The sequence below is a fragment of the Sphaerodactylus townsendi genome, linkage group LG14 (genome assembly GCF_021028975.2).
Source record: "Sphaerodactylus townsendi isolate TG3544 linkage group LG14, MPM_Stown_v2.3, whole genome shotgun sequence".
NCBI lineage: Eukaryota > Metazoa > Chordata > Lepidosauria > Squamata > Sphaerodactylidae > Sphaerodactylus > Sphaerodactylus townsendi.
The window spans coordinates 6,735,659-6,762,186 of NC_059438.1; the positions used below are offsets into that span (position 1 = coordinate 6,735,659).

At 41.7% G+C, this 26,528-nt stretch overlaps 1 protein-coding gene across 1 annotated transcript in view; it reads left to right on the forward strand.

Moving 5' to 3' along the window:
* NECAB2 (N-terminal EF-hand calcium binding protein 2) overlaps window positions 1–26,528 on the forward strand; it is a 164,774-nt gene that overhangs the window by 75,941 nt on the left and 62,305 nt on the right. The window contains exons 4-5 of the mRNA XM_048516258.1: window positions 9,519–9,544; window positions 14,191–14,288. Of these exons, the coding sequence (XP_048372215.1) occupies window positions 9,519–9,544; window positions 14,191–14,288 (124 nt within the window). The remainder of the gene's footprint in view (window positions 1–9,518; window positions 9,545–14,190; window positions 14,289–26,528) is intronic.

Here is a 26,528-nt window from a genome sequence, read left to right on the forward strand (position 1 = left end):
AGTGCCGGGGGACCCCGCGCTACTCTCCTCAAGTAGCGTGGGGCTTAAGGTAAGTGGGGAAAGGCCCTTAGATGGGCAACTTTGCTTAGGATTGGACTGATAGTGTCAGTGTATACCCCTGTAATACCAGTACAAGAGGCATTTATATGTATAAGGCAAAGGACCCTTCAGTTAAAACACACAAGACATATGAAATGAATAAGTAATAATGAACCGTAGATTAAAACAAGGTTAGAAACACATTAAAAACTTTTTTAAAATGTGCATAGTTAAATAAGTTACTTCAGCCTTCAGATACAGCCACAACAGCAGGCTGCATTACTACAGGAGACAAATTGATCAGAGTCTGAGGGAAGAAAAAATAATTTCGCCTCCACTGTGGAAGGATCTCAGCCAGTGGTGGGATCCAAAAATTTTAGTAACAGGTTCCCATGGTGGTGGGATTCAAACAGTGGCGTAGTGCCAATGGGGCTCGGTAGGGCACGACGGGGGCGGGGCATTAATAATTTCTCTGTTACTGTAAAAAACTCTTACTGTAAAAAATAAGTTCCTAATTTCCAGCTGGTATCTTTCTGTTCATAATTTAAACTCATTATAGCAAGTCCTATTGACTACTGCCAACAGAAACAACTACTTCTCCTCTAATTGACTGCCTGTCAAATACTTAATACTTTCAAATAATTTTGTTTCTAGAAATCAAAGGAAGGATACTTTCCTTAAACCAGGAACTTTACCATATTTCTAAAACATGTTTTTAAAACAGCCCAACAGGGAGAATTATCCCGTTTTCTACCTTCGCTAACCAGCCACATAGGAAACAACAGGGCTTTATGATTTTTGGACCTAATGGAATTTCTAACAGAAAAGCAGACCCAATTAGTAACCCCCTCTCGGCACACACAAATAATTAGTAACCCACTCTAGGGAACTGGTGAGAACCTGCTGGATCCCACCTTTGACCTCAGCCCTTCAAAATCTCAGTGAGAAATTGGCTTCTAGGGGCAGAAATAGGCTCGATATAATGAGGGCATATAATATAATGAGGGCAAAAAAATGTAATGTGGGAAACCTTTCAAAAACAAGGCTGTACAGATACATAAACATGAAGAAATCAGTATTTGAAGGTAATGGCCAGCTAAAATAGCTAAAGGCATAGCTTGAAACTAGATAGACATTATGGCCACCCTAAGTTGGCGGAAAGTAATGTTGGACAGATAGGAAACTCTACCTTGATCCCTTTTAAACAGTTTGAGACGGGGAGAAAACCTGCAGCAAAAGAAAACCAGCCAAAGAAATGCTCCTTCACAATAATCCTGCAGGGATTTCATATCTTTTCTGGATCTGGGGAATTGAGGATGAAACAGTAGCTTGTTCTGGTGCATCCACAAACTACCTTGGTCAGGATTGCCAACAATCAGGTGGGGCCTGGAGATCTCCGGGAATTACAACTGATCTCCAGACTACAGAGATCAGTTCCTCTGGAAAAAAATGGCTGCTCTGGAGTGTGGACTCTACGATGTTATACCCCACTGAGGACCCTCCCCAAACCCTGCCCACTCTAGACTCCATCTCCAAAATCTCCAGAAATTTCCCAGCTCAGAGTTGGCGACTCTTCCTTGGTATCACTGAAAGGAAGTATAATTGAGAAGCACTTGCAGCTCTGAGGATTTATAACAACTTGTGACGGAAAGATGCTATTGCTGAAGCCAAGGAACTCACACATAACTGTAAAAAGGATCTTTGATCTCCTACATGGAGAACAGGAAACCCGATACAAAGTTCCAGGATGCACTTCAAAGGCCTAAATTACCTCGTGGCCGGAACACAGTTTTCCTGGGAAGGTGAAAACAAAGGATTTGAGATTCCACCTCGGGACTTGGCCAGAGAAGCATCTCTGGTCCATGGGTTCCCGGAATGGGGACAAAGGAATCCCAAAGGAATGTGCTTAGCTGAGAAATCTCTGTAACCAAAGCTTGTTTTATTTCTTTGTTTTGAATTCTTACAATAAAAATCCTTGAGAACTCAGCTGGTGTGGAGTTTTGGAGAAAAGAACCCAGGTATTACAGAAGCAAGATTGGCCCCCACGCAGGCTTGGCATCACATGGTGGCAGCACCTTTTCAAAACTCCGGAGTGCGCAGGTTCTTGGCAGCAGGCTTGCAGTCAACTATTACTGGTTTTGAAAAAATACTATCGTGCCCCTTTCCTTGTGTTCATTGATGCTAGCAGCAATTTGGCTTAGGGAACAGTCCAGTTGGGAATCTACCACATTAAATCAACCTGTTGGTTGCCAATGTGATGTAGTGGTTAAGAGCAGCTGACTCTAATCTGGAGAACTGGGTTCAATTCCCCACTCCTCCTCATGAAGCCTTCTGGGGTGACCTTGGGCCAGTCACAGTTCTCTCGGAACTCTCTCAGTCTCACCTAGCTTACAAGGCACCTGGTGTGTGTGGGATCTAATTGTAAGCAGTTTTAAGGCTCTTTATGGTTGAGAAAAGCAGAGTATAAAAAAACCAACTCTTCTTCTTGCGTGTAAAAATCATTTTATGTGATGACAAAGAGGACCACCAGAAGCATTCCTTCCCTTTCAAATAATTCATATCTGGTCTCTTTGTTGGAGCCACAGAGAACTTGCCCTCTCTGGCATGTGGCCGCTTGCCAAAAATACTGGCATCTTTTTGGCATTTTGTGTCTGCATTTGATACTCCAAACTTTGTAATATTTGTTAGTGTCTGCCAGCTGGCAGGCAGCAGCTGTCAACCTCTGGCAGGATTTGATTGATACTTTGCAATGGAATTTGGCAAATTAAATATCAACTCCTTCCATTCACATAAACAGTCAAACCAAGAGAACCTTAACCATTGCCGTCAAATTCCTACATTGCAAATGTTCCAATTCGAAAATTTACCCCATTTCAAAAAATGTGCAACTCTTTATTTTGTTCTAATCTTGATCCCAGCCCACCGCATACTGGAACTTATAAATCCATGTGCTGTGCTTTGGGGAAGGTGTTAAAAAGAAATCACAGGTTCACTCCTGTGAACCTCCAGCTTATATTTAAAAAAATCTCTGATAATAGGGATAGGAAAGACCCGTTAGGGATTGGTAAGTATTTCTAATATATATTTAGTATGGATCAATATGTAATTCATCTATTTATACATACATGGTATGTCATTTTATACACACATGGGATGTCATTTATACACATTCACAAAATATCCTGCTGACTTATAGATGATGGTGAAAAATGCATATGTGCAATTTTTTAAATTGGTGCAAGAAAATGGGAAATGAGGCAGAAATGAAGAATTATGAATTCAGTGTACTGTTGAAGGCTTTCACGGCTGGATTCAACTGGTTGTGGTGGGTTTTCCAGGCTGTGTGGCCGTGGTCTGTTGGATCTTGTTCCTAACGTTTCGCCTGCATCTGTGGCTGGCATCTTCAGAGGTGTGTCACAGAAGGAAGTCTGTCTGGACACAGTGTGTAACAGACTTCCCTCTGTGATACACCTCTGAAGATGCCAGCCACAGATGCAGGCGAAACTTTAGGAACAAGATTCACCAGACCACGGCCACGCAGCCTGGAAAACCCACCACAAACAATTATGAATTCATTTTGCACAAGGGGCAAGGAAATTTGAAACAGTGGTTTGGAGGCTGACATGACAGGAATGAGAAATTCAAAACAATCCCTACTTCCAGTCAGACTTAATGACATTTGGGCCAAGGGGCCATTGGTCTGATTCTGTGGAGGGGATTTCATTGTAAACATAAGAAGCTGCCTCCTATTGAGTCTAGCCATTGAGAAGGACAGCAGGGTAGACAAATCTAAGATAAAAATTTTAAAATGCTGACATTCCCTCCCTGGACTTGCCAGTGGCCATCTTTGGACTAGGCTGCTAATTTTGTGTATTTGCTGCTCAAGAGCTGAACAATTAGCATCTCTCATCTGTGCCTGAAATACTGTGCCTGAAGCCAGACAAGAGTCAACTGTTTTTCTGCTCCAAACATCTTTCAAAACAAAGCAAAACCCACTGGATTTCATTCATCAAGAAACTTTCACTGAGGAGACGGGGGAAATTATTTCTGAACAGCAAATCGAGCAGAAAGAGGGAAATGCTTTACTCATGCAGGCTAACAAAGCATTTACCTGAACACATCAGCTGTCTCTGAAACTCATTCGCTTGAACTGGGGAGAGAGTGAAGCTAGACAGATTTTCGCCTTGTGTTCCAAATAAGAACAAAAGGGAGTCTCTGGAGCAATATTTAGAACGGAAGAACGGGGTCAGGTGATTTGTTATTCTGTCTTCTGACAAGTCCAATTGGATTTAGGCATTGCATTTATTTTCCAAAGAGCTCATACTGCTGACTTTCTCAGTCTTCCCAGAGAGCCTTCCCGCTGGATATTGAGTCCTGCCCAACATTTTCCATTTGAGAAATGGAATGACATCGGGCATCATTATTATCCCATTAACAAAGGAAGTTCTGAAACAAAGCAACACCAGGTTCTAATCCTAAGCAACGCCAGGGGCTGGGGGGAGGATCAGAATAACTGCCTAGACTAGAGGATTCTCTGATGTGTATTTGGCTAAAAGAATTCCCCCAAATACCAGTAAGGTATTTTTTTGGCTTGGATATTCTGAACGCACATGTCTAGTTATTATGGAAGTATGCCTTAGCCTCGTGTTTATGTAGGCAGGAGAGTCCATCTCGTGATAACAGTATTGAGGTGGAGCCAGTGGGTATTGAGGGAGCCGTCTGTATCACTGGAGTGTTCTGTTGAGAAAGCAACAAATGTTGAACATAATGTTAGATATTCCCAAGAGGAAAATGTCAGCATTTGCCAGTGAATATCAGTTTGGGCCATATATGGAGACTGTTTGAGAACAGAATTTTTAATAGACACAGAATTTCACAAGTGAAATTCTAAGATTCCCCATAGAAGAAATCTTGAAGTTTACCAGTATCTCTGAAGTATAAAAAAGATGGTTCCTTACAGAAAAGACTACAGTGCTCAGGCGGAATCATATAACAACCTGTTCTTAACAGTTTTTTGTTATGAAATGCTAGCATTTCTAATCCTTTTCTCCATTGTGATTACGATTTCAAACACTTTAATTAGGTATCCTAATAAGATTGCTGATTAAATTAACTATGAATGTTGAATACTGTCCAATATAGACTTAAAAGTTCACTTTTTTATTTTGGGAGTCTCCACACTTTTCTCCAGGTTTAGGCATTTTTAAAGCTCACTTGAGGTTTTGCTCAATAATATTTTTGTAAACTCTAACTGATGTGGGAGAATTTAATCTCTCCAGCAAAGGAGGGCAAGCTGTTGCAATTCCATTTCTCTTTTTCCGTGGTCCCAGGTCTTTGCTTTTGACTGTTGGTTTTGGAGATTTGTCTTCATTTTATATGCATGCTGGGCAGTTTTTATATGTGATTTATACATATTTAAAGATTAAGGGTACTTATGCAGATAATCTATAATACTGATTTATCGATGTTCAGATAATGCTGAAAAGTGCATTCGTTTTGTAGGGAAAATCCAGGATAAGGAAATAGAAAACAGCGTGACGCTGAATAATCATGGGCAGAAGCAAAAATAGTGATTTTCAGGTCAAAACAGCAAGGGATGAAACATGCAAAATCATTCATTCACTCTGGATGGGGTTTACCTCTTGTAGCCTAGATCCTATACATACTTATTCAAGCTGGGCTTACTGCTCCTCAGCAAAGTATGCTTAGGATGACAGATGTGAAAAGAAAAATAGGATTGCCAGCTCTGTGAGAGTGAAAAGAGATTTGTGGGGGGGGGCAGTACCTGGGAGGGAGGAGTTTGGAGGGAATGCAACATCACTTCTGAATGATACTGTAGTAATCCATGGATATGGTTCTGGTGGGTTTTCCGGGCTGTGTGGCCGTGGTCTGGTGGATCTTGTTCCAAACGTTTTGCCTGCATCTGTGGCTGGCATCTTCAGAGGTGTATCACACAGGGAAGTCTGTTACACACAGTTTCTAAATGCCAGATTTACAAGTACCGAAGAAAACTGTTGTATAAGAAGTAAATAAATAAACAAAGTATTGTCGAAGGCTTTCACGGCCGGAATCACTTGGGTGCTGTGTGGTTTCTGGGCTGTATGGCCGTGTTCTAGCAGAATTCTCTCCTGACGTTTCACCTGCATCTGTGGCTGGCATCTTCTGAAGATGCCAGCCACAGATGCAGGCGAAACATCCTCTGAAGATGCCAGCCACAGATGCAGGTGAAATGTCAGGAGAGAATGCTGCTAGAACACGGCCATACAGCCCAGAAACCACACAGCACCCAACTAAATAAACAAATATTGTTTGGTCTCTGCTTGATCATAGGGACTATCTTTTTTTAAAGTCTAATTTTCCTATCTAAATATTAAGGGAGTACAAATGCGGGCTTCTTCCCATGTCTTAAATGCATCTTCCCAACTATCCAACCAGAATGTCTTATTTTAAGCGATAGGGGCTAAGGGAGAGGGTTTATTACTGACTTCAATGCTTGTTGGTAGTCATTTCGTCATTAGATTTGTTTAACCAACTCTGAAAAATACAACATAGTGTTGTCAAAGAAATAGGGATTAACGGCTGCACAAATAAGCCACGAAAGTGAAAGGGACATTCATTTCAACCATTCAACTTCTTCGTGCAATATGACTATTAAACATAAAGCTGAAGAGAACAGACTTCCCATTTACCTACCCAGGGTGGGAATTATCTACCCCTAGCCTCAGTTTCCTACCCCCTACAGCCTTCACATTGAGAGTATTTTCCATAGACCACAGAGCCTAGGGGAGGCAGCCTAGAATGTCACCCAGGAATGACACCATGTCCTACCCAGACTCTTCTGTCCCCAGGTACCACCACCCGAACCTGTCAATTGCCAAGGCAATGTCAGGAACCCTAGTGGAGCAGGAATTTACCCATGCACTATTGCATGTACTAGACATTGTGTTTAAACTGGGCCATTATTCACGGAATCCCACTAGACCTGCAACATCAGCATACTAGCCCAATACAGTCCTAGCCAAAATGACCCCCTAGCCAGAATGACAGAGTCTCCTTGTAACACTTGGAACATTAATTATGCAATTCTAAGCAGAATTACACCCTTCTAAATTAATTGAAGTTAATGGGTCTCTCTCTCTCTCCTCGCAGTGGCATAGGAGGTTAAGAGCTCATGTATCTAATCTGGAGGAACCGGGTTTGATTCCCAGCTCTGCCGCCTGAGCTGTAGAGGCTTATCTGAGGAATTCAGGTTAGCCTGTACACTCCCACACACGCCAGCTGGGTGACCTTGGGCTAGTCACAGCTTCTCGGAGCTCTCTCAGCCCCACCTACCTCACAGGGTGTTTGTTGTGAGGGGGGAAGGGCAAGGAGATTGTAAACCCCTTTGAGTCTCCTGCAGGAGAGAAAGGGGGGATATAAATCCAAACTCTTCTTCTTCTTCTTCTTCTTCTTCTTCTTCTTCTTCTTCTTCTTCTTCTTCTTCTTCTTCTTCTTCTTCTTCTTCTTCTTCTTTTTTCTCTCGCTCAGCCTAACCGACCTCACAGGGTTGTTGAAAGGATAAAAACAGGAGGGGGAAATGAGCATGCAAGCTGTTTTAGTTCCCCATTGGACAGAAAAGTGGGGTATAAATAAACAAGTGTGTGTGGAATCCTTGTAGTGGGTAGGCCATCCAAAAACATCTGGTCACACATCAGTAATCCAATCTGGAGAGCTGCTTGCTTTGTTCAATCTTCTTGTTCTAGAAAGAAATATTACCAAGATTGTGCGGATCCATTGCTTTAAAAAGAACTGGCATTTTTTAAAGCAAAATTCCAGTTAATTAAACTTGGTACACAGTTTGGCTCAGCAGTGACTTCCTGGTAGGCAAGGGACCCTGTAATTTCTGCCTCCCCTCAGAGGGACTGCAGTTCTTTAGAAAGTAGTGTTCCGGTTTGTGCCTACATTTTCTCCCTCCTTCAAATTTTGTCTTCTGATTAAGCAATTACTTGCTCCTGGGGTGCTTTGAACAGCCTCTAAAGTAGGCTAGATTGCATTTAGAAAGTTTCATGTTGGCCTGTTTAGCATTTCAATAGTCTGGCCCCTAAGAAGAAAATATGCTCATGAAAAGAAAAGGAAAACTGCAAACATTTCCCTCAACAGGCTCAGAACAGATAACCGAATCTGTAATCCTGAGGACATTTTCCTGGGAGTAAGTGCCATTTAATGATATGGGACTTACTTCTGAGAAGACCTGATTGAGCCCAAAATATCAGTCAGAACAAAGATGAAACTGTGCATTTTTCTAGGCCAGGGAATTTATTCTTCTAAAGCAGACATATGGACTGGCTGAGCAGCAAGAGACCTGTCAATCATGTGCTGCCTTTGAAGGCTTATCAGGAGGGAAATGGTGTGAAAAAAATATGACAAGGAAATCCAAAGGCAAGTGGAAATGGGCTCAGCAAGCTGATAAAGGGCTGCACTGGATCCAAAATAAAACTAGCTAGTGAAGCTGTTGGTTTCAAATGCTTATTTTAAAAAATGAGCAATGTTTGATTGTGCTGCTCAAATATCTGATTTAAGCAAAGCTTTTGGAAGACAGCATTTTGGTTTTTTTGTTGTTTGTTGCCAGTTTTCTTCTGATTGGTTCTGTTCTGCTGCCCGGCATATATATTTTAGGCTGTTTCAATTGATTTGGATTTTTATCTGGCATTTTACAGCCTTGGATCGTAAGTGGCCTTGGAGATTTTATGAAAGAAAGTCAGGGTGCAGATGTTTTGAATTAATAGATTGGCTTCCAGTCAGAAGCAATCATACCCCATCAGACAGACAGAAAGCAATGTTGCTTATGGCATAGCAACATAGTTCTGGTAGTAAGATACTGAGATAATGTCTCAAATGGAGTCCGTCTGAGATTCCATTATATGTCAACACTTCAGCATTCCACAGATGGTATACAAGCCATACAGATGGCTTAAAACCAACAGGATTCTGAGAACTCTGCCCAAAATTTTGTGCATTTGTGTCATTTGTATACCTCAAAATGAGCAAGATTAAGGTTCAATTCTGTTATCTGGTGAAGGGAGCTTTGACTTTCAAAAGCTGATTCCCTGGAAATCTAGTTGGTTTTTACAGAGGTCCACTTAAGCTTTTCCACTACAGACCAACATGGCTACCCAGGCAAAACAAGTATCCCAAAATGTTAAACACTGTCAGTATGCTTGAGAGTTTACTATATAATTTCCTTCCTTCCTTCCTTCCTTCCTTCCTTCCTTCCATCCACCCACCCACCCACCCACCCACCCACCCATCCATCCATCCATCCATTCACCCATCCAAAAGTCCTGGTGTGCAAAGACTTGTTTAAATGAACCCATTGGCAGAACACCTGTGCACAGGCAGCGATTTCTTACTTCTAAACTTTCCTGTACCCAGATTGATGTGTCCTTCCTAATTTCTGTATCCTAATTCTCCCCCTTGTCTTTCTTTTTCTCCTTCTAAAGCAACGTGGATACTAAAGAGCTATGTGGTGAGTATCTTTTGGCTGCTGAATAAAGTCTGTAGTCAACTGTCTTGTTCCTTTTTAGGAGAATTTGAACATCTGTTATCAGGTCAGCATTTTCCCCCTCATCTGGAGGCTGAAGGTAAGCAGACAAGACGAGAATTGCTCCACAGCTGTTACCCAAAGCCGTGATTTTTAAACGATACCTTTAAAGATAATCTCAGTTGGAGTTTAGAGACTGAGATTCTCATTTGGTTCTTAGTTAGGAAATTGGGAGGGGGATAGTGGCTCACCTTAGCTCTTGAAAGTCTTGACTTAGGCTAATTTTTGTTAGCTTAGAGTAGGGTGCTAACACCATGTTGGGAAATTCCTGGAGACTGAAGTGAAGGAACCTCTAAGACCTGCATTCTGGAGAAGTAGAGACAGCAGCCAAGCAGATTAATGGAAGGATCCAGGAAGTGACTTATCTAGCCTTGGTAGCTCCACCCTCTCACCTGTGCTCTGTAAAAGTGACCCCTCACCTATGAAATTCTGTCTAGCTAGAAGTAGATTCACATCTAGCCTTTTTCCCTTTCATTTCTCAAGAAAGATAGTTTTATTTGTCCGGACAGCTGCTCAAGCATTCTCCTAATGTTTTTGCTTACTGATTTCCCTTTTATTATATCTATAGTTATTTGTGACTGGATCTGCTTGTATGGGTTTTATGCTGGTGATATTTTATGCCTTCATTAATTTTTCTTATTTGTTGTTTTTTATCCTTTATTGTGCTGGCTTGGAGTTGCTTTTATGATTCTTTTTCATGCTGTAATTTTTGATTCATTGTTAATGCTTTGGTTATTTTGTCATGCTTTATTGCATAGTTGTTGGGAGTCTGTTGAGAGCTGCCTCAAGCATCTAAGAAATTGCCTTGATCAATTGAACATATAAATAAATGATAGTCAGATAGCCCGTCCAAGCTAAAAAAAATGGGGGGGGGGAAGAGACTCATTGAAATAAAGGACAAACTGAATTTATAACTGAAGATAACTCAAATGCCACTATCTCCAGCCAGTCTTGCTCCAGGGTTGTCCTTATTGAGTGGTCTGATGGTGACTTGAATCAGCTTGCTATATTGATTCACACATTCATGCCAGTTCATATGCCACAATGGAAAGGCAAAACATGTGAAGGAATAGAAAATTACTCACTGAATACAGGTTCTCTGTAGAAACTGGGCCTCAAAACCACTTCAGGACATCTTATACTCCAAGTAGGAGTCATGACTGATTAAAAATTAACTCTTCCATAGTTCACTGATGAATTGTTCCAGCCAACTTTGGTGTTAATAAAGAATATAATGAAAATGTATTTGTATGTATTAAATTTAATTTCCCACCCCTCCCCTCCCCTTTTGAGCTCAGGGCAGTGAACAACAATTATAAAACAACATAACATTTTAGACATTCAAATCCTTAATAAATACAGAAACTGTCAAGTGGTGAGTAATCCAAATCATGGCTACTTGGAGTCTGCACAACAAAGGGTCATGGTAAAGATGATAATAGCCCTGTTTGTACAGTGATGACCATGAACTGACAAGAACTGATAACAGTTGGAAAAGGTCAACAGGTCAACAGGAGGAGACCTCCAGATGTTAATTGTAGCTGTCTCAATCATATGCCTAGTGGAACAGCTCTGTCTTACAGACCCCGTGGAACTTCATTAAGTCCCACAGGGCCCTGGTCTCCTCAGACACAGCATTCCACCAGGCTGGGGCCAGGACCGAGAAAGCCCTGGCCTTGGTTGAGGCAGACTCCTTTAGGGCTGGGGACTATCAAATGATTTGCTTTTGCTACAAGGAGCGATCTCTGGGGGCATACCAGGAGAGATGGTTCTGTAGATACACTGGTCCCAGACCATGAAGGGCTTTGTATGCTAATACAAGAACCTTGAATCTAATTCAGTACTCCACCCAAAGCCAATGTGGAGCACCAAGTTGGTGGAGCACCAAGTTGTGTGTGCACCTACCACCTACCACCTGTATGGACCCTCGCTGCCGCATTTTGGACAAGTTGGAGCTTCTGAAGGAAACTCAAGGGCAGTCCTCTTGATACAGGAAGTGAATGTGCAATAGGAAATGGGATGCATGAACCCTCTTCTGTTATGGGGTCCCTTAGTCCCTTGGAAAAGCTCTTTTATATGGGTTTGCCATAAATTGTCTGAGATGTGACAGCAGTTTCCATTCATCTCCAGGAACTGTCCCCAAAAACACTCAGTGATCCTGAAACAGGTCTAATGGAGAGTAGCCATTTTTATTTGTGTTGATAAAGCCAGACACCTGTCTTAAATGCTTGAATTCATCAGTGTAAACCAGCACAGGTCTTCTACCTCTGTGGGTGCTAATATAGTGACTAGGCTTGGAAAATACCCTAAAAATTTGGTAAAATTCGGATTTATTTGGGCAAAAAATTATCTGTATGCCCGAATAAGATAAATAACATATTCGGATATGCCAGAATATTCAGATATACCTGAAAAATTCTGGTCCATTTGAATTTTTTTTTGTATTTTTGGGGCTTTAAAGTTGTTTCATGTTTCTTGTGACCTTGTGCAGTGGGCATTGAGTTATTTTAAAGTGCCAGGTGAAAGCACCAAAACTTTCAGTAAGTATAATCTCAGGGTTCAGGAATTGATAATTCACCCAGGTTTCAGGGAAGGGTGTTTGTTCAGAGGAGGCAATGAGGTAGTTATATGGACCACCAAAGTGGGTGCTCCATCTCCCCATTGTTTCCAATGGGAGCTAACAGAAGATGTGGCTACCCCTTTGACGGTCCATACCTTTGGCCCCCCTGAACCAATTACAGTTTAATCCCATTTCAAGCAGACAGATTTTCAGCACCAGCCCTTGTCAAAATTGCAATCTGTTTTTTATTCTTGCGATTTATGAACTCTGTGATGGGTTTTGCTTCATCCTTTCCAGAAAAAAAGGATTTCCTTTGATCCGTTTTCCCTTTTGAAAGTCAACGCTATAAAGTCGTTTATATTTTTAACTCCCTTTTGTATGGTGCAGAAATATCTGCAGCAGCTGAAAATTGGGTAGTAGGGCTTTTATCAGCGGCAAACCTCTGTCTATCACCACAGATGTCACTTTTTGGCTTTTCCCCTAGTTGCTATCATTCTCTTCATCCTGAGCGCTGTCCAGAGAGATAGATGGCATTTTAATTAAACCAAGGAAAGCTAATTAATGGTCTGTCTCTTCAGGTTATTTATAGGAGAGTCCTGTTAAGAAACGTCAGTTTAATACAAATGGCTGTTTTTTTTAAGAGATCCTTGTGGCACCTATTTTTGAGGTGAAATCTCCAGATATTCCCAGCCATCCAGGCGTGTGAACTTCTTGCATCCCGCAGATGAACTTGGGTTTAAAGGTTGTGGGTGGCAGTTGCTTTATCATAAAGCCCCACAACTCAGAATGGCCCGGATTCTGCCAAATGGCTTGACAAGGGCTCACTTTCTCATAATACATATTGGCTTGGATGTCTTAATGTGGAAACAAACAGATTGTACGATGTTGATTCCCTGTGTGAGAGACTGGGCAGCTAACCTTTAGGCGAGGACTCGGGATCTCCTGGGATTTCACTTCCCCTCCATACGACAGAGGTCAGTTGCCCTGGAGAAAATGGCAGCTTTGGAGGGTGGTCTCTATGGCATTCTACCTCACAAAGGTCCCCCTCCTCTCCAGGTTCCACTTCCAAAATTCCAGGATTTTCCCAACCTGGAGCTGTCAGCCTTAGAGAGGGAAATAGATTTGTAGTGAACTCTTAAACTTTCCCTGGCCTGGACCCAAAACCTTGACCTTCTCTCTGGCTTTTGAAATACCCTGGGTTGCTAAGTGTTGCTAAGAGAAAAGTAGCTCTTGCAAAGACTAAAGGGGGAGGGAAGTATGGGGCAGAAAATTTAGCTTTGTCCCCTTCCCTTCCCATAGTGTCAACAGAGGGAGTGATTCCAAAGATTCCCCTTTATATAAACCACCTTTGTTCATTTCACCTTTTGAGATTAAAATCGAAAGTCATGGGAATTCTACAGTCATGCTTGGAATGACTGCAATGTCAGACGGATGTTCCCCTAGAATCCTAGGGCTTCCTGCTTTCCATAGAGGGGAAGTCCCATGTGCAGCCACCCAGGAAGGCAAGAAAATGGTCCCTCAGTGACCCCAGGGAGTGTCTTGGATTGGTTGGTTCATGATTTTGTTGATGTCAGCTGCCTTGAGCACCAGAGGGGGTGGATTAGAATGTATAAATAGATAGATACCAATGAATTTCTGGAGCAGGCATTCAACAACCCATTGATTCTAATATGCAACCTCTTGGCCCCATCACAAATAAGATCTCCTCTGTCCAAATCCTGGTATACACACATACAAAATGGTCTCAATTAGCTCTCTCAGTAGGCTGAAGAGAAACATGTTATTTTATGAAGAATTTCCTTTCAAAATGTCAAGGAACTGTTCACCTAGTAAGAGTTGGAAACCAGATTATAGCCTGAGTTTTTTTCCCCCTAGTTGAATAATTGGTTGTAGTAAGAGGACAAATTATACAAATGTTTTAGATATTCTCGTGCAGCATACTTGAAGCAGTCAAAGGATTTCAGCTCTCTCATTTATTCTTCTCTACCCCTGAAATCCTGCAATTGTCTAGATTATTTTGCTGACCACATGGGGGATTACGAAGATGTTCTGGCTTCGCTGGAAACCCTTAACCTCTCCATTCTTAAGGCCATGGATTACACCAAGAAGGTTAGTTATCATTATGCAGTCTATGTTTTTATTTATTTTATACATTTATTGAGAACATCGTTGTGTTGCCTTTCCACCAAAAATAGTCATGAAAATGTTTCATGTTTCCCTGGTGTGGTTAGCTACCTTTTCAATGGATAAATTTAGAGAGTTTGTGCTGCACAAGTGTGCTTTTCTTTATAAATAGCCTTGTGTGTTCAAGTGAAATGAAAATACTTTGAATAATCTAGACAGAGGTGTTGATATCTCTCTGAAGTTGCAGGAGAAATATTCATCGGACTGAGTCAAAATTCGGCAGCTGGTTCACAAATATCTTTGCTTGCATCAAAAAAGAGTTCCTTTGCAGTAATTTGGAAAGTGGGCATTGGTCCAAAAAGCCTGATTTGCTGGAATCTCCCATCAGACCAATAGTGGAAGTGTTACCTTGATTTGGAATGGGCTTTGTTTGTCCTTAGTGATGTCACTGTTGATCGAAATCTGACTAGCTATGTAGCATTATGATATCACATCTAGTACATGATCCTTGATTGGCAGGGATCTCTTGAAGTAGACAGAAACATGAGAGGGGAAGGTTGTTGTATTAACTCACTTGTCCTGCCACCTTCCTTCCTACAGTCTATGCCTGGAGGTGAGAAGGAGAGAACATTTTTGCCCCTCCCTCCTCCCTGTATGGAGTAGCACAGTGGCGTATCTTCCTATGGACAAGGGAGGGCACAATGATTTACAGTCACATGGGGGTGCCAAAATGTCTAAGCCCCACCCACTCTGGAAGGTGGCTGCCCATGGGAAGGACCAAACTCAGGTTTTGCCCACGGGCTCCAGTTTGCCTAGATACACCTCTGGAGTAGCATGCCACTTCTCAAACTGTGCCCTTCTTTCTATGGGTGGCTTGAGTCAATGTGCATGTGTGTGCTTCACACCTTTTCCCCCGGCCAGATGTCTGTAGCCCAATCAAAAGTTTCTGGTAGATTGAGTCATCAGGTGCACTTGGTGAGTGTTTTGATCACAGTCTGAATTCCTTAAAGGGAAAGACCTTTAATTACTTTGATGCAAGCATCACTCTGTAGAGCACAGACGTATTGGTAAACTATATTGGAACTCTACAGGGTGTTACAGAACTAAGAAAAAGAAAGTCAAAATATGAGTAGTCAAGTGGAACAGTCACTTGGAGTGGACATGAGCAAACTGCAACATCAAAAACAGAGGCTGGTCAAGCCATACTTCATTCTGTTTCTTCTCTCCCCCACACCACCCCCCGCCCCATCTCCAGCCGTGGCTTGCACACTTTGGATAAGGTGTCCAGACCTTTTCAGCCTTCCTTTCCCAGATGGGAGGGTTTCAAGTTCACCTATCATGAAGTTAGGAGTGAAGCCCCACATGTACTGCTTGGCATTTTCCCAATCCAATTAAGGTGCACATTCCAAAAACGTCCATGGCCCAAGTCAGGCAATACAAATAGCCGTTGATCTTGCCAATTCTTGGCAGTGGACAAATGGTCTTAATCCATACTCCCTGTCTCCATAGAGGAAACTAATCTCCTTTTGGCCTGCAACCATTTATGGTTACATTCCCAGAGAAGTGTTAATCAAAGGATTTTGCATTCCACTTCCTCAACCACGTCCATCCCCCAAAATGCTTCTTTTCAATCCAAAACAGAACTACAGAAATTTTGACTGAGTTTCAAACATTTAATGATTTGGGGTGATAGCTTGAACACAATAGCAAGCAAGCAGTACCTTTGATTCCCCGTGAGTCAGGGTTTTGAAGGTGCCCAAAGGTCTTTTCATGATTGTATGCTAGTAAGAAAGAATTGATGGGTTGCAGAGAGAAGATGTTGCCCAGCCTGCAGATAATTTAGCCTTAAAACAGGAAAAGATCTCAGAATCCCAGTATGCTTCTATGGTAATGAGAAGCAGCAGAGACTTTGAAAAATATAAAAACAAGCCATTATCCAAACCTGTCTCTGGGACTAATTGGAATGCATGGGTGCCTTGTATAACATAGAGAGATTATAATGAAGGCAGGGACTCTCTTGGATGAAGGTCCTTTGACGACTCCGTTGTCTCTTTCAGTGGGGAAAAAAGTGTTTTGAGTTGTGCGGATTCTCTTATTCAAAAAGAAACACATTACTTTTTTGTTTTAAAGGAAAATATTCAAATATCCTTGAATACAGCTGTAGCTTGCTTGTGCATTGGAAAGTAGCAAAAATCCTTGAGAATGTCTCTTCTTCTTTTTTAACTTCTCGAGCAAGCACAGGTGCTCAGTTCTAACAACGGCATTGTGGAATCCTTTTAATAAAATCTTTTCAACTGGCCTGACTGAGTTTTTTTTTTGAAGCGGAGGTAGAACTATTTTTAATTGGTGTTTATACTCTGAGTGTTTTAAAAGAACGCTAATCATTTGTTTCTCATAAGGAGACATGTGGCAATTATTTTCTTTGGGAGAAGCTTATAAAGGATCTTCCATGATTAGGCACTAAAGTAGGCAAGGTAAACAAAAGTGCGGGACAATAATTACTTTATGATTTAGTGAGTTGTTGGATTCGAATGGTACGTGAACTGTAGTGTTACCCCCGGAGTGCAAAACATTCCATTCTGTTCTGTTTCCAAAATGGGTACAACAGGGAATCTAATATGCATTAGCTGTTTTTTTGTTCAATTAACCTCAGGGATAAAACGGTTGGTGAATCATGGGTGTTTTAATAGCCAAAGAAATATTCTTAAACTTTGTCATAATGAGTCTTTTTAAAACTAATATGTTGACTAAGTGTGAATGGTACAGGGAATTTTATTCAAAAGTGACTGTAGTGTTTATTCACCAGACATTGTGGAAAATGTGCACATATTCTGAGGTTGAACAGAGAATTGTGCACTAGGTTATTTTGAACAATAGACACATTAAGAATATAAAAAGAGCCCTGTCAGATCATTTTTGTGATTTCCTCTCACAGCAGCCATTTTGTAGTAGTGCTTGCTATCCACCTTCATTTATCAAGGTTATTACATGCAGTAATTGGTTTGCCATCCCTTCAGTGGTAAATCTCAGGAGCATTTTGAGGAAGAGCCTGAGGAGAGGACAATGTTAAGGACATCATGACATTACGTGTGCGTGAACACCTAGAACTGATGTTGTGGCAACCTCACTCCTTTAGGAATTTCTCTCTTACTGTGGTAAAACCATACAGATTTGGGAAAGTTCCTAGAGTGTTGTGGTCGCCATGACATTTCCCACTCATTTTTCTCCCACTGATCCTTCAGTGGTGTGTGTGGGGAGGGGGGAATGGCAGCAGGAGTTTGGGGACATTTCCCACTACGGTCAGGCAACTGACAAACCTTTTGGTTGTAATGAGCTGTTAGTTTTTCACCTCAGGAATCCACCTAAGAATTCCATCCTGTTTTCACATGATCTTTGTCGCTCATGGCAGTTAGAACATTTGTGTTGTGCTCTGAAGGAATGAGATATTCAGTCTCTTCATTATTGAGTTCTGAAAGAACAGTAAGTCCCTAGCCTATGTGTGTCTATAATTCTCCAGGAACTATGTAGCCACTAGTGTCTATGGTGCTTGTATAACTTTATAAAGTTAGCAATACTTTATGGATAACAGAACTCAGGGAGTCCTGGGGAAAGTTGCCTTTTTGGGGGTGTTTAATACAGTATTAAATAGTATGTGATGGGAAAGAGATGCTGGAGAGCCACTACCAGTCGAAGGAAACAATATGAACCCTGACAAACCAGTGCTCTGAGTCAGTAGTGGGTCACTTCATGTGTTCACCTGAATCAGTTTCACTAAGCTCATTATTTTTATTCTGAAAATCTGCTAGCAGCTTGGTTCATGGAACTCCCAGTATCAAGTTGAGCTCAGCTCTTAGCTGCCATCATTTGTGGAGCAACATGAACTGAAGTGATGACTGTATTACTTTGCTCACGTTAATTTTTCCTTGACCTCTCTGTTATAATCACCAGCGTTTTTTGACATCTGGAAGGTGGAAACGAAATCCCGGCATACAGAATTGCTTGTTAAATGTTACAGAAGAGAAACCTTTGAGTCAAGAAGCATGACATTTTCTCTTGTTCTCTTCAAGAAAATTGATATTGTTGTGTCTTTTTTTTTACTTTGGCTTGCAGTGGAAGGAAATGCTGCTGCCATTCAGAACTGTTGAGCTGAACTAGACAATATAGAGAAGATGTATGAATGGCCACTGGAGTTTGTGTTGTTGGGTTTTTTAAATGAAAAGCAGCTATAGGTTTTCCTCAACTTCACTGATAAGTGTGTTGTGTACTAAGTGCTGTCTAATCATTTCCAACTACGGTGATCCTCTGATTCAATGTCCTCTAAAATGAACTATCATTAACAATCTTGCTCAGGTCCTGCAAAGTGAAGGCCATGGCTTCTTTTATAGAGTCATTACATCTCATATTGGCTCTTCCTGTTTCCCTGATGCCTTCCTGTTTTCCTAGCATTATTGTCTTTTCCAGTGACTCTTGTCTTCTCATTATGTAACCAAAGTATGATAGGCTCAGTTTAGCCGTTTTCACTTCTAGGGAGAGTTCAGGCTTGATTTGATGTAGTACCCATTTATTTGTCGGTTTGGCAGTCCATGATATGCATAAACTCTCCTCCAACATCACATTTCACATTTCACAACACCACATGGTAAAGAAGAGTTAAGCAGGCATCGTATTTGTGTCATGGAGAGCACCCATTTGGTACAACTCTCTCCATCACAAGAATGCTTGGTATCTCCCAACATTTTATGGAAACTCAGAGTGTATTGTGATTAGATCCAACCCCCATGGCAGCCATTTTGTGATTGCTTCCACCCTTCCCCCATCTCGGCCATTTTGTTATGGCACCCACTCCTTAAAATTCCAAAAGTCCAACAAGGTAATTGACCACTTGATCAAGGTGTTTTCTGATATATGGTCACTAGACATGAGACCATTTCTGTGCTGGCCAGGAATTTACCTCAGCATATTTCAGATGCCAAGTGAAGTTCTGTTAGATTTCGTTTAGAGTCATGGATATGCCCAGTAGTGTGTGTGAATGCAGTTTGTAAAAACTTCTCCAGAGACATAAATGTAAAAGGTAAAACTTACATTTATTCAATCATCTTCAGTTCACAACTTTGTTCCAAGAAAAGGTAGATAGAAAGAACCCTAGACTAAAGAGATTACTTTCCCTATGACAAGTGGGCACAACTAACGCGCCATCACGTGTGTGGATGTGAGAGGATGCTGCAGTGGGAAAGGCCCCACTGAGCAGGCTGCCATTGACCACGTGCTCGGGTCAAAGGCTAGAGCAGAAGTGAGGCTAGCATGGGGAAGAAAGGAAGTTAGTGGGCGGTCTCCTGGCCCAGACAAGGAGGGCAAACAAGAGAGGCAACATCACAGTTAGAGTGATATACAGCACCCCCCAGTGTCCAGGCATGCAGAAGTCGCTTATTCCAACAAGTTCATCCTACAATTTATTTACTTATTGGTTTATTAAAATATTTATGCCTGACCTTTCCTCTTGACTCTAGGTGGCTTACATTAATAATTAAACATTAAATACGAATAACTATCATTAAATACAAGTAAAAAAAACCCCTTCAAATATGTCCCTACCCTTACAAGATTCCTGCTATTTATAGCCCATCAAAAGCCTGGGCAAACACGCTGCAGCTCCCCGAGTCTTCTGTAGTCGATGCTGTAAATATTAAGCCCCTCAAACATCTCAAAAACACTCTGAAATGTTCCAAAAACAGGGCAAGGGGCTTCAGCAGACAAAGAGCGATCTTCCAAAATGCCATCTTAAAGGGACTTTAAGCCTTTTAAAAAATGTTTCAGACAAATGCATTGCAAGAAAAGGGGGTTGATTTAAAACATTTTGAGGCTGGAAATGAAACATTTTGGGTGGAAAACTATGCAAAGGTGATTTATTATTTGGTATGTGTGGTAGGATGCCAGCCATTGTTGTTTCCAGGAACTGGTAATCCGGGTGCCAGAGTTGGGTTGGATATTTGGTGAGGGGGAGGAGTTGAGGCACCCCCTAGGAGAAATCAAACTGAACTTAGTTTTGTTAATTAACCTGGGATCCCTTGGGGCTTGTTCGTTGTGTGGCGGCTTTCTCATTTTATCTTGAAATAAGCCATTCGTATGAGCCATTTTCCAATAAAACCCCTATTGAATAAGATGCATTTGATCTTAGCATAACCCATGCAGTTCTCTTAATTGCTTTAATGGCTGCAGAGAAGCTTTCCTGCTACTGGCAATGTCTTCAGCTGTGACATGAAAGTCGTAACATGAAGGTTGCTCTGGAGAAGTGCAGGACATCTTGGAACAGGAAGCCCTCTCCAACCCCACGTATGTAGAGTAATGGATTAATTGAAAGGGTCTTTGCCTCAAGATGGCCTCCAAGCTGAGGAAAGTGCCAAGTGGCTTTGTTGTGGTTTCAGATGGCTTTTAAAAGTGGAGACGTGGTGAGCTACTGAATAATTGAAAAGAGCTATAGGGCCAGTGGTCTTTTCCTAAAGAAGAAGAAGAGGAAGAGGAGGAGGAGGAGTTTGGATTTATACCCCACCTTTCTCTCCTGTAAGGAGACTCAAGGTGACCTACAAGCTCCTTTCCCTTATTCTCCCCACAACAGACACCTTGTGAGGTAGGTGGGGCTGAGTGAGTTCCAAAGAACTGCAATTAGCCCAATGCCAGCCAGCAGGAATGTAGGAGTGTGGAAACACATCTGTTTCACCAGATAAGCCTCTGCCACTCAGGTGGAGGAGTGGGGAATCAAACCTGGTTCTCCAGATTAGAATCCACCCACTCTTAACCATTATACTACGCTGGCTCTCTGAATTAAAGCGGAATTACATTCAAGTCATCTGTTTCCACTAACAAAATGGCCTCTCTTATATGGCAAAATTACCTCTTCAGTAAGCAGAGACAGATATTTATTTTATTCATTTTATACCCGACCCTCCTGCATCAGTTAGCATGGGCATTGCTTACTGGCGAACCTAGGGAAGATTCACATGTTACCAAGTCCACGTGGCTGCCAGGAGGACTTTGAGACAGCCATGTGCCTATAATCCCCTGTCAAAAACTAATTTCACAGGTATGTGGAGGTGCAATTCAAGTCAGGACAAGAGTGCCTGGCAAGAAGAGGTTACAACGTTCCTCTGTGTTATTTTCCTGAATTGAAATTGCCCCAGGAAGCTGCTTGGGGAAACTTAGTCATTCGGATAAGGGAAAATTTTCCATTGGAAAACTTGAATGTTACCATCAGGACACATAGTGGCTAACAGGGCTATTTCAGGACAGGAGGCTCAGCTTTTTTCCCTTCATGTGCCATCTTCCAGTTCAGGTGCATGCACATCTGGGGTTTATGTTCCCAGTTGGAAATGGCTAGGATAGGTCTGTAGGAAGTCCATGATGAACTTTGTAACATATGAATCAGCCCTATTCGTTCTCACTGAGGTAGTAAACATGTATCTTGACAGCATCGTTTTAGGATGGAAAAAAAGATCATGTAGCTCACTCCATTCATAAAGTGCTGGTTCATGCAGCCTCAATTTGCCTCTGGGCCTGCAAAAAAGGAATAATGGGAATTTAACCCTTAAATGCTTGGTTTGCTAGCCCTGGCTCCCCTGCTCAGCGGTTGCATGTGATTTTAAAAGATATCTCCCCTCCCCCTTTAAAACACTAGTATACTTAGGGATGAAACCAAGTGGAGGTCGGTTGTCTGTGTCCTTAGACAGCAAGTTGGGACTTATATTTTGATAAATCACACAAACAAATTTCCAAGCACATATTCCTTGAAGGGGGGAAAAACTGGCACTCTGCCTGGCATTATTTAACCTTCAGGGCTGACAGTGAGATTCATCTTAAACAGTAAAACTACATGGGAAGGGTTTGTATCATGAGAATTGAGAGACTTGTACTGAGCAAGCTTTCAAAGCTTGCTTTGTGAAACACTGATCAGCCACAAGGTTCCCTAAGATTTATTATGCCAGAGAGAGTCTCCTCTGCTCTAACTTTTCACAATGCAAAATTAATCTTTTGGACATGAGTCCAGTTCATTCTCTTCTGAACAACCAACAACCAAAGAAGACCACTGTACGATCTTTCATTAAACAAAGAAAAGATTCTTTTTATTAAGCAAGACACAAGAATGTAAAGACATATGAAAATTAAGCCCACAGAAACAATATCAGCAGTCCTAGTGTTATTTATTTATAATATAACTGACATTGGTTGTTTAAAACAATCAGGTTTTAGCTTTTTGCCTGTGCTTTTAAAGATTATTTTTGAAAAGCCCAAAGTAAGCGATATCTCATCAAGATCTTACCTCTTCTCAAAACTCTGCATTTTGAGACTTCAAGTCAGAGAAATCTGATTTGCTTCTCCCAGGAGTACTTATGTATGGAGAAAATTATCAGTCTTTTTCTCTAAATTTGGTTCTCGCAATCATGTGACTATTTTAAATATCTCGCTGGTTAATCTAAATAAGGGATAGCAACACAGGTACAAATAGCCTGTTATCAAGTGCCTGTGGGATCATCTGAGATACCAAGCTAAGAAGGCCAATTAGAACTCTTCAAAAGTGATTAATCATGTCTTTTTCTGTAATTATTCCAAATAATTGTCCAAGATAAAGGATGATCTAAACAACAGGAGTGTAATCTCTCATTCAGCTTGCAAACTCAGCAAGACAGAAGGAACGATATCATTGCTACAGCTTGTATCATTTAAGAAAACCCAAAGCTTCTCTCTCTGTCCCCTTCCCCTTAAGGAAGGAAGCTTATGCCCTTACTGGAAAAAACAAACTCTTGCTGTCTTATAAAAGAGTCTGAGGCTCCTTCTGCAATTGCAGAATAATGCACTTCCAATACACTTTCAATGCACTTTCAATATACTTTCAATGCACTTTGCAGCTGGATTTTACTGTTTGGAATAGCAAAATCTATTTGCAAACAACTGTGAAAGTGAATTGAAAGTGCATTATTCTGCATGTGCCGAAGGGACCGGAGGAAGGCAAGATTGCAATAACAAAATAAACAAAACTTAAGAAAAAAAATTTTTGTTCATCTATTCTATTTAGATGGAGAATGTTTTCTTTTCATATTATCTGCAATAATTATGAGCATCAACATCCCATTTTGGGCGTTGACCACTGTAGTTAATAACACCCCGTTTTTGCACCACTGCAGTTAAAAACAAAAGAAATGCACAAAGCTAGTTAAATCCCTTCTCCTTCCGTTCTTACAGTCCTGATCTGAATATCCATCCTGCAACTGCAGTTTTGTTTTAAAAACTGTTTGGAAGATTTCATTTTCAAGCTTCTGGACTAGGCTGACCTTGAAAAAATCCTGCCTGAAATCGGCAGGCGGTCCCTATGTCTGAAAACTCTGCTTGGAAAACATGTTGACTTTAAAGTTGGAAAACATGTTGACTTATATCAGCTGGTGCTTCCCATTTTTAATTCAGCTACAAAAGTTGCTTTAAAACCCAGTCTCAGGAATCATGTGATGGTAAGTCTGTTAATGTCCTTGTTATGTCTCTGAAATTCTCTACATCTGCCATCTGTCTTCGAAAGGGAACCTGCTGGGCTGGCACCATCGCTTTTATCAAACTTGCATATTTCAGTCTGCAAACCAACCACTATTTTAAATTTGTGTTCCTCCAAGGGTAGCCAACCTCTAGGGGGTGGCTGGAGTTTTTCTAGTATTACAACTGATTTCCAGGCAGCAGAGATCAGTTCAACTGGGGAAAATGGCTACACTGGAAGGCGGGCTCTATAGCATTACATCACATTGAAGTCCCGCCCCTCCCCAAACCCTGCCCCTCTCAGGCTCCACTCCCAAAATCTCCAGGTTTTTCCCAACCTGGATCTGGCAACTGGAGTTCCTCCCCCTCCCCATTTGCCTTTTAAAGTTAGTCCTGATTCCCACAAATGGCAGATATGGATGCAAAACAAACCATTTGATGGGATCTTGATATGATGAGATGTTTCGCCAAGAAAACAGATATTCCTTCTATGTGGAAAATGAGCATGTTCAAAAGGAGTAGGTTAGAAGGTTAGATCTCCCTGATCTGTTAAATTTCTATGTGTAAGGATTTAAATATTATTGAGCATCTTTTAATCCTGAGACACTACCTCTGCCATCTGTAAATGGCACATTGGAAAAATGCTTCCTTTCTCATCTGTGAGAACCAGGCTTTTGCTTTGCTACAGTTTTCCCAAAATGGTGGGCCCTCCACTGTGAAAATAGACAGGAATAATCTACTGGTTTCTGTTCATTACTGTACAGACCAGAATATTCCTGAAAGAAAACATCAAAGCCAGAGTGTCTTACCAAGAATGAGTGTTGTGTAGTGGTTAGAGTGTCAAACTAGGACCTAGGAAACACAGGTTCTAGGCTTGCCAACCTCCAGATTGGGCCTGGAGATCTGAAATTAGAACTGATCTCCAAATTACATGGTCCCTGGAGCCTATGGCAGCTTCCGAGGGTGAACTTTACAGCATTATAAATTGCTGAGGTCTTTTCTTTCCCTAGACTCTACCCTCTCCAGGCTCCATCACCATATCTCCAGGAATTTTCCAATCCAGAGTTGGTGACTATACCAAGTTCAAATCCCCACTCTGCGTGTGTTGGGTGACCTTCAGTCAGTCGCACGCTTGCAGAGGAGTAGCAAGGGGGGAAAGCACCCGGTGCACTGGTGTGTCCTCTGCCCCCACCCCACCCCACCCCAGAACGCCCCCCCCCCAGGGACGCACCACATCAGGCACCCCCCATCCCCTTGGAGCTAAGCCTCTGCACACTTGCAGACTAATCTGTTTTGCAGGGGTTGTTGTGAGGATAAAATGGGGAATGGGAGATTCTTGTAAGCCCCTTTGGGATCTCCACTGGAGGAGAGAAGTGTGATATAAATGAAATATATATTTTTTCTGCTCTTTATCAGCCTTTTCCCTGCAATATTCATGCCAGTTTTACATGCTTGCAGGACTTCCATGCAGATGCCTCCACAGGAAGGTACCAATATTCCATTTGAATCAGCTTTGATTATTTGATTTAAGCAGGGGGGATGCAAAATACCCACCTGGGGCAGAAGTGGCAGGGACCAGAGCAAAGAATAACGGGTACCGAACAGAGAAGGTGAACTTGCTTTTGGACCCTGAATGTGCTCTAAGAAAAGATATAATCTTATGCAATAAAACAACATGACTCCAAGAAGAGTTACATCCTTCTGAGGAGATTTGCTCGAGAGGCTGGGCAAGCCCTGACTTCAGCAGACTTCAAACAGCATAACTGTGCTTAGGAGTGCACTGTTATAATACCATCTATACACAGCTAATTCAGGGAAAGTCTCATTGAATTTACTGGGGCCTGCTCCTGAGAAAACATGAATAGGATCTATGCACCCACCATCAACTACAGTGGGATTAAATTCCAATATACCTGCTGAAGATTGGGTAGGGTAGCTTCAAGAGAAGCTCTGATTTGGATCTTCAGCAGATTAGCCGAGACCTATTTTTATCAGAAGGCTTTTGGCATTTGATCGAACGTTCTTAATCCTGAGGATTTTCCTTGCAGGTTCCTGCCTTCCTCAGATGTTTTGGTTATGCTGTTCAGTACTTGTTGATTTTGCTTTTTTAAAAAAACAGAGTTTGAATTGCATTTCTAGAAGGTCTTCAAGGTTAAGAGAGTGCAAGCACAAGGTCATCACTGACCCATGGACTGACATCACATCACAACATTTACTAGGCAGACTCTGTTTACGGGATGATTGGCCATGGCCATTACCAGTCATCTACACTTTGACCGCAGCATGCTGGGTATTCATTTTGCCACCTTTGAAAGGATGGAAGTCTGAGGGCCCTTCTGCACATGCAGAATAATGCACTTTCAATCCACTTTCAGTGTACTTCGAAGCAGGATTTTACTGCGTGGAATAGCAAAATCCACTTTCAAACAGTTGTGAAAGTGGATTGAATGAGTCAACCTTGAGCCGACTACCGGAAACCAACTTGCATTCGGTGGTGAGCAGAGCTTTGGCTTCAGTACTGCAACATGCCTCTCTGTGCCTGGTACGTTTTTCTTCCAAATAAATAAGCTTTTGTCTGGATCTGCAAGTCTGCTGTCAAGATCCTGCTCACTTGCAAAACGCTGTTTTATTAAAATTAAATTAATGAGGTGCAGGCAATAAGGGGTTGCAAGCTGGGCGGTCAACAGGCCTGGAGAAATATGTCCCTTCCCTTGA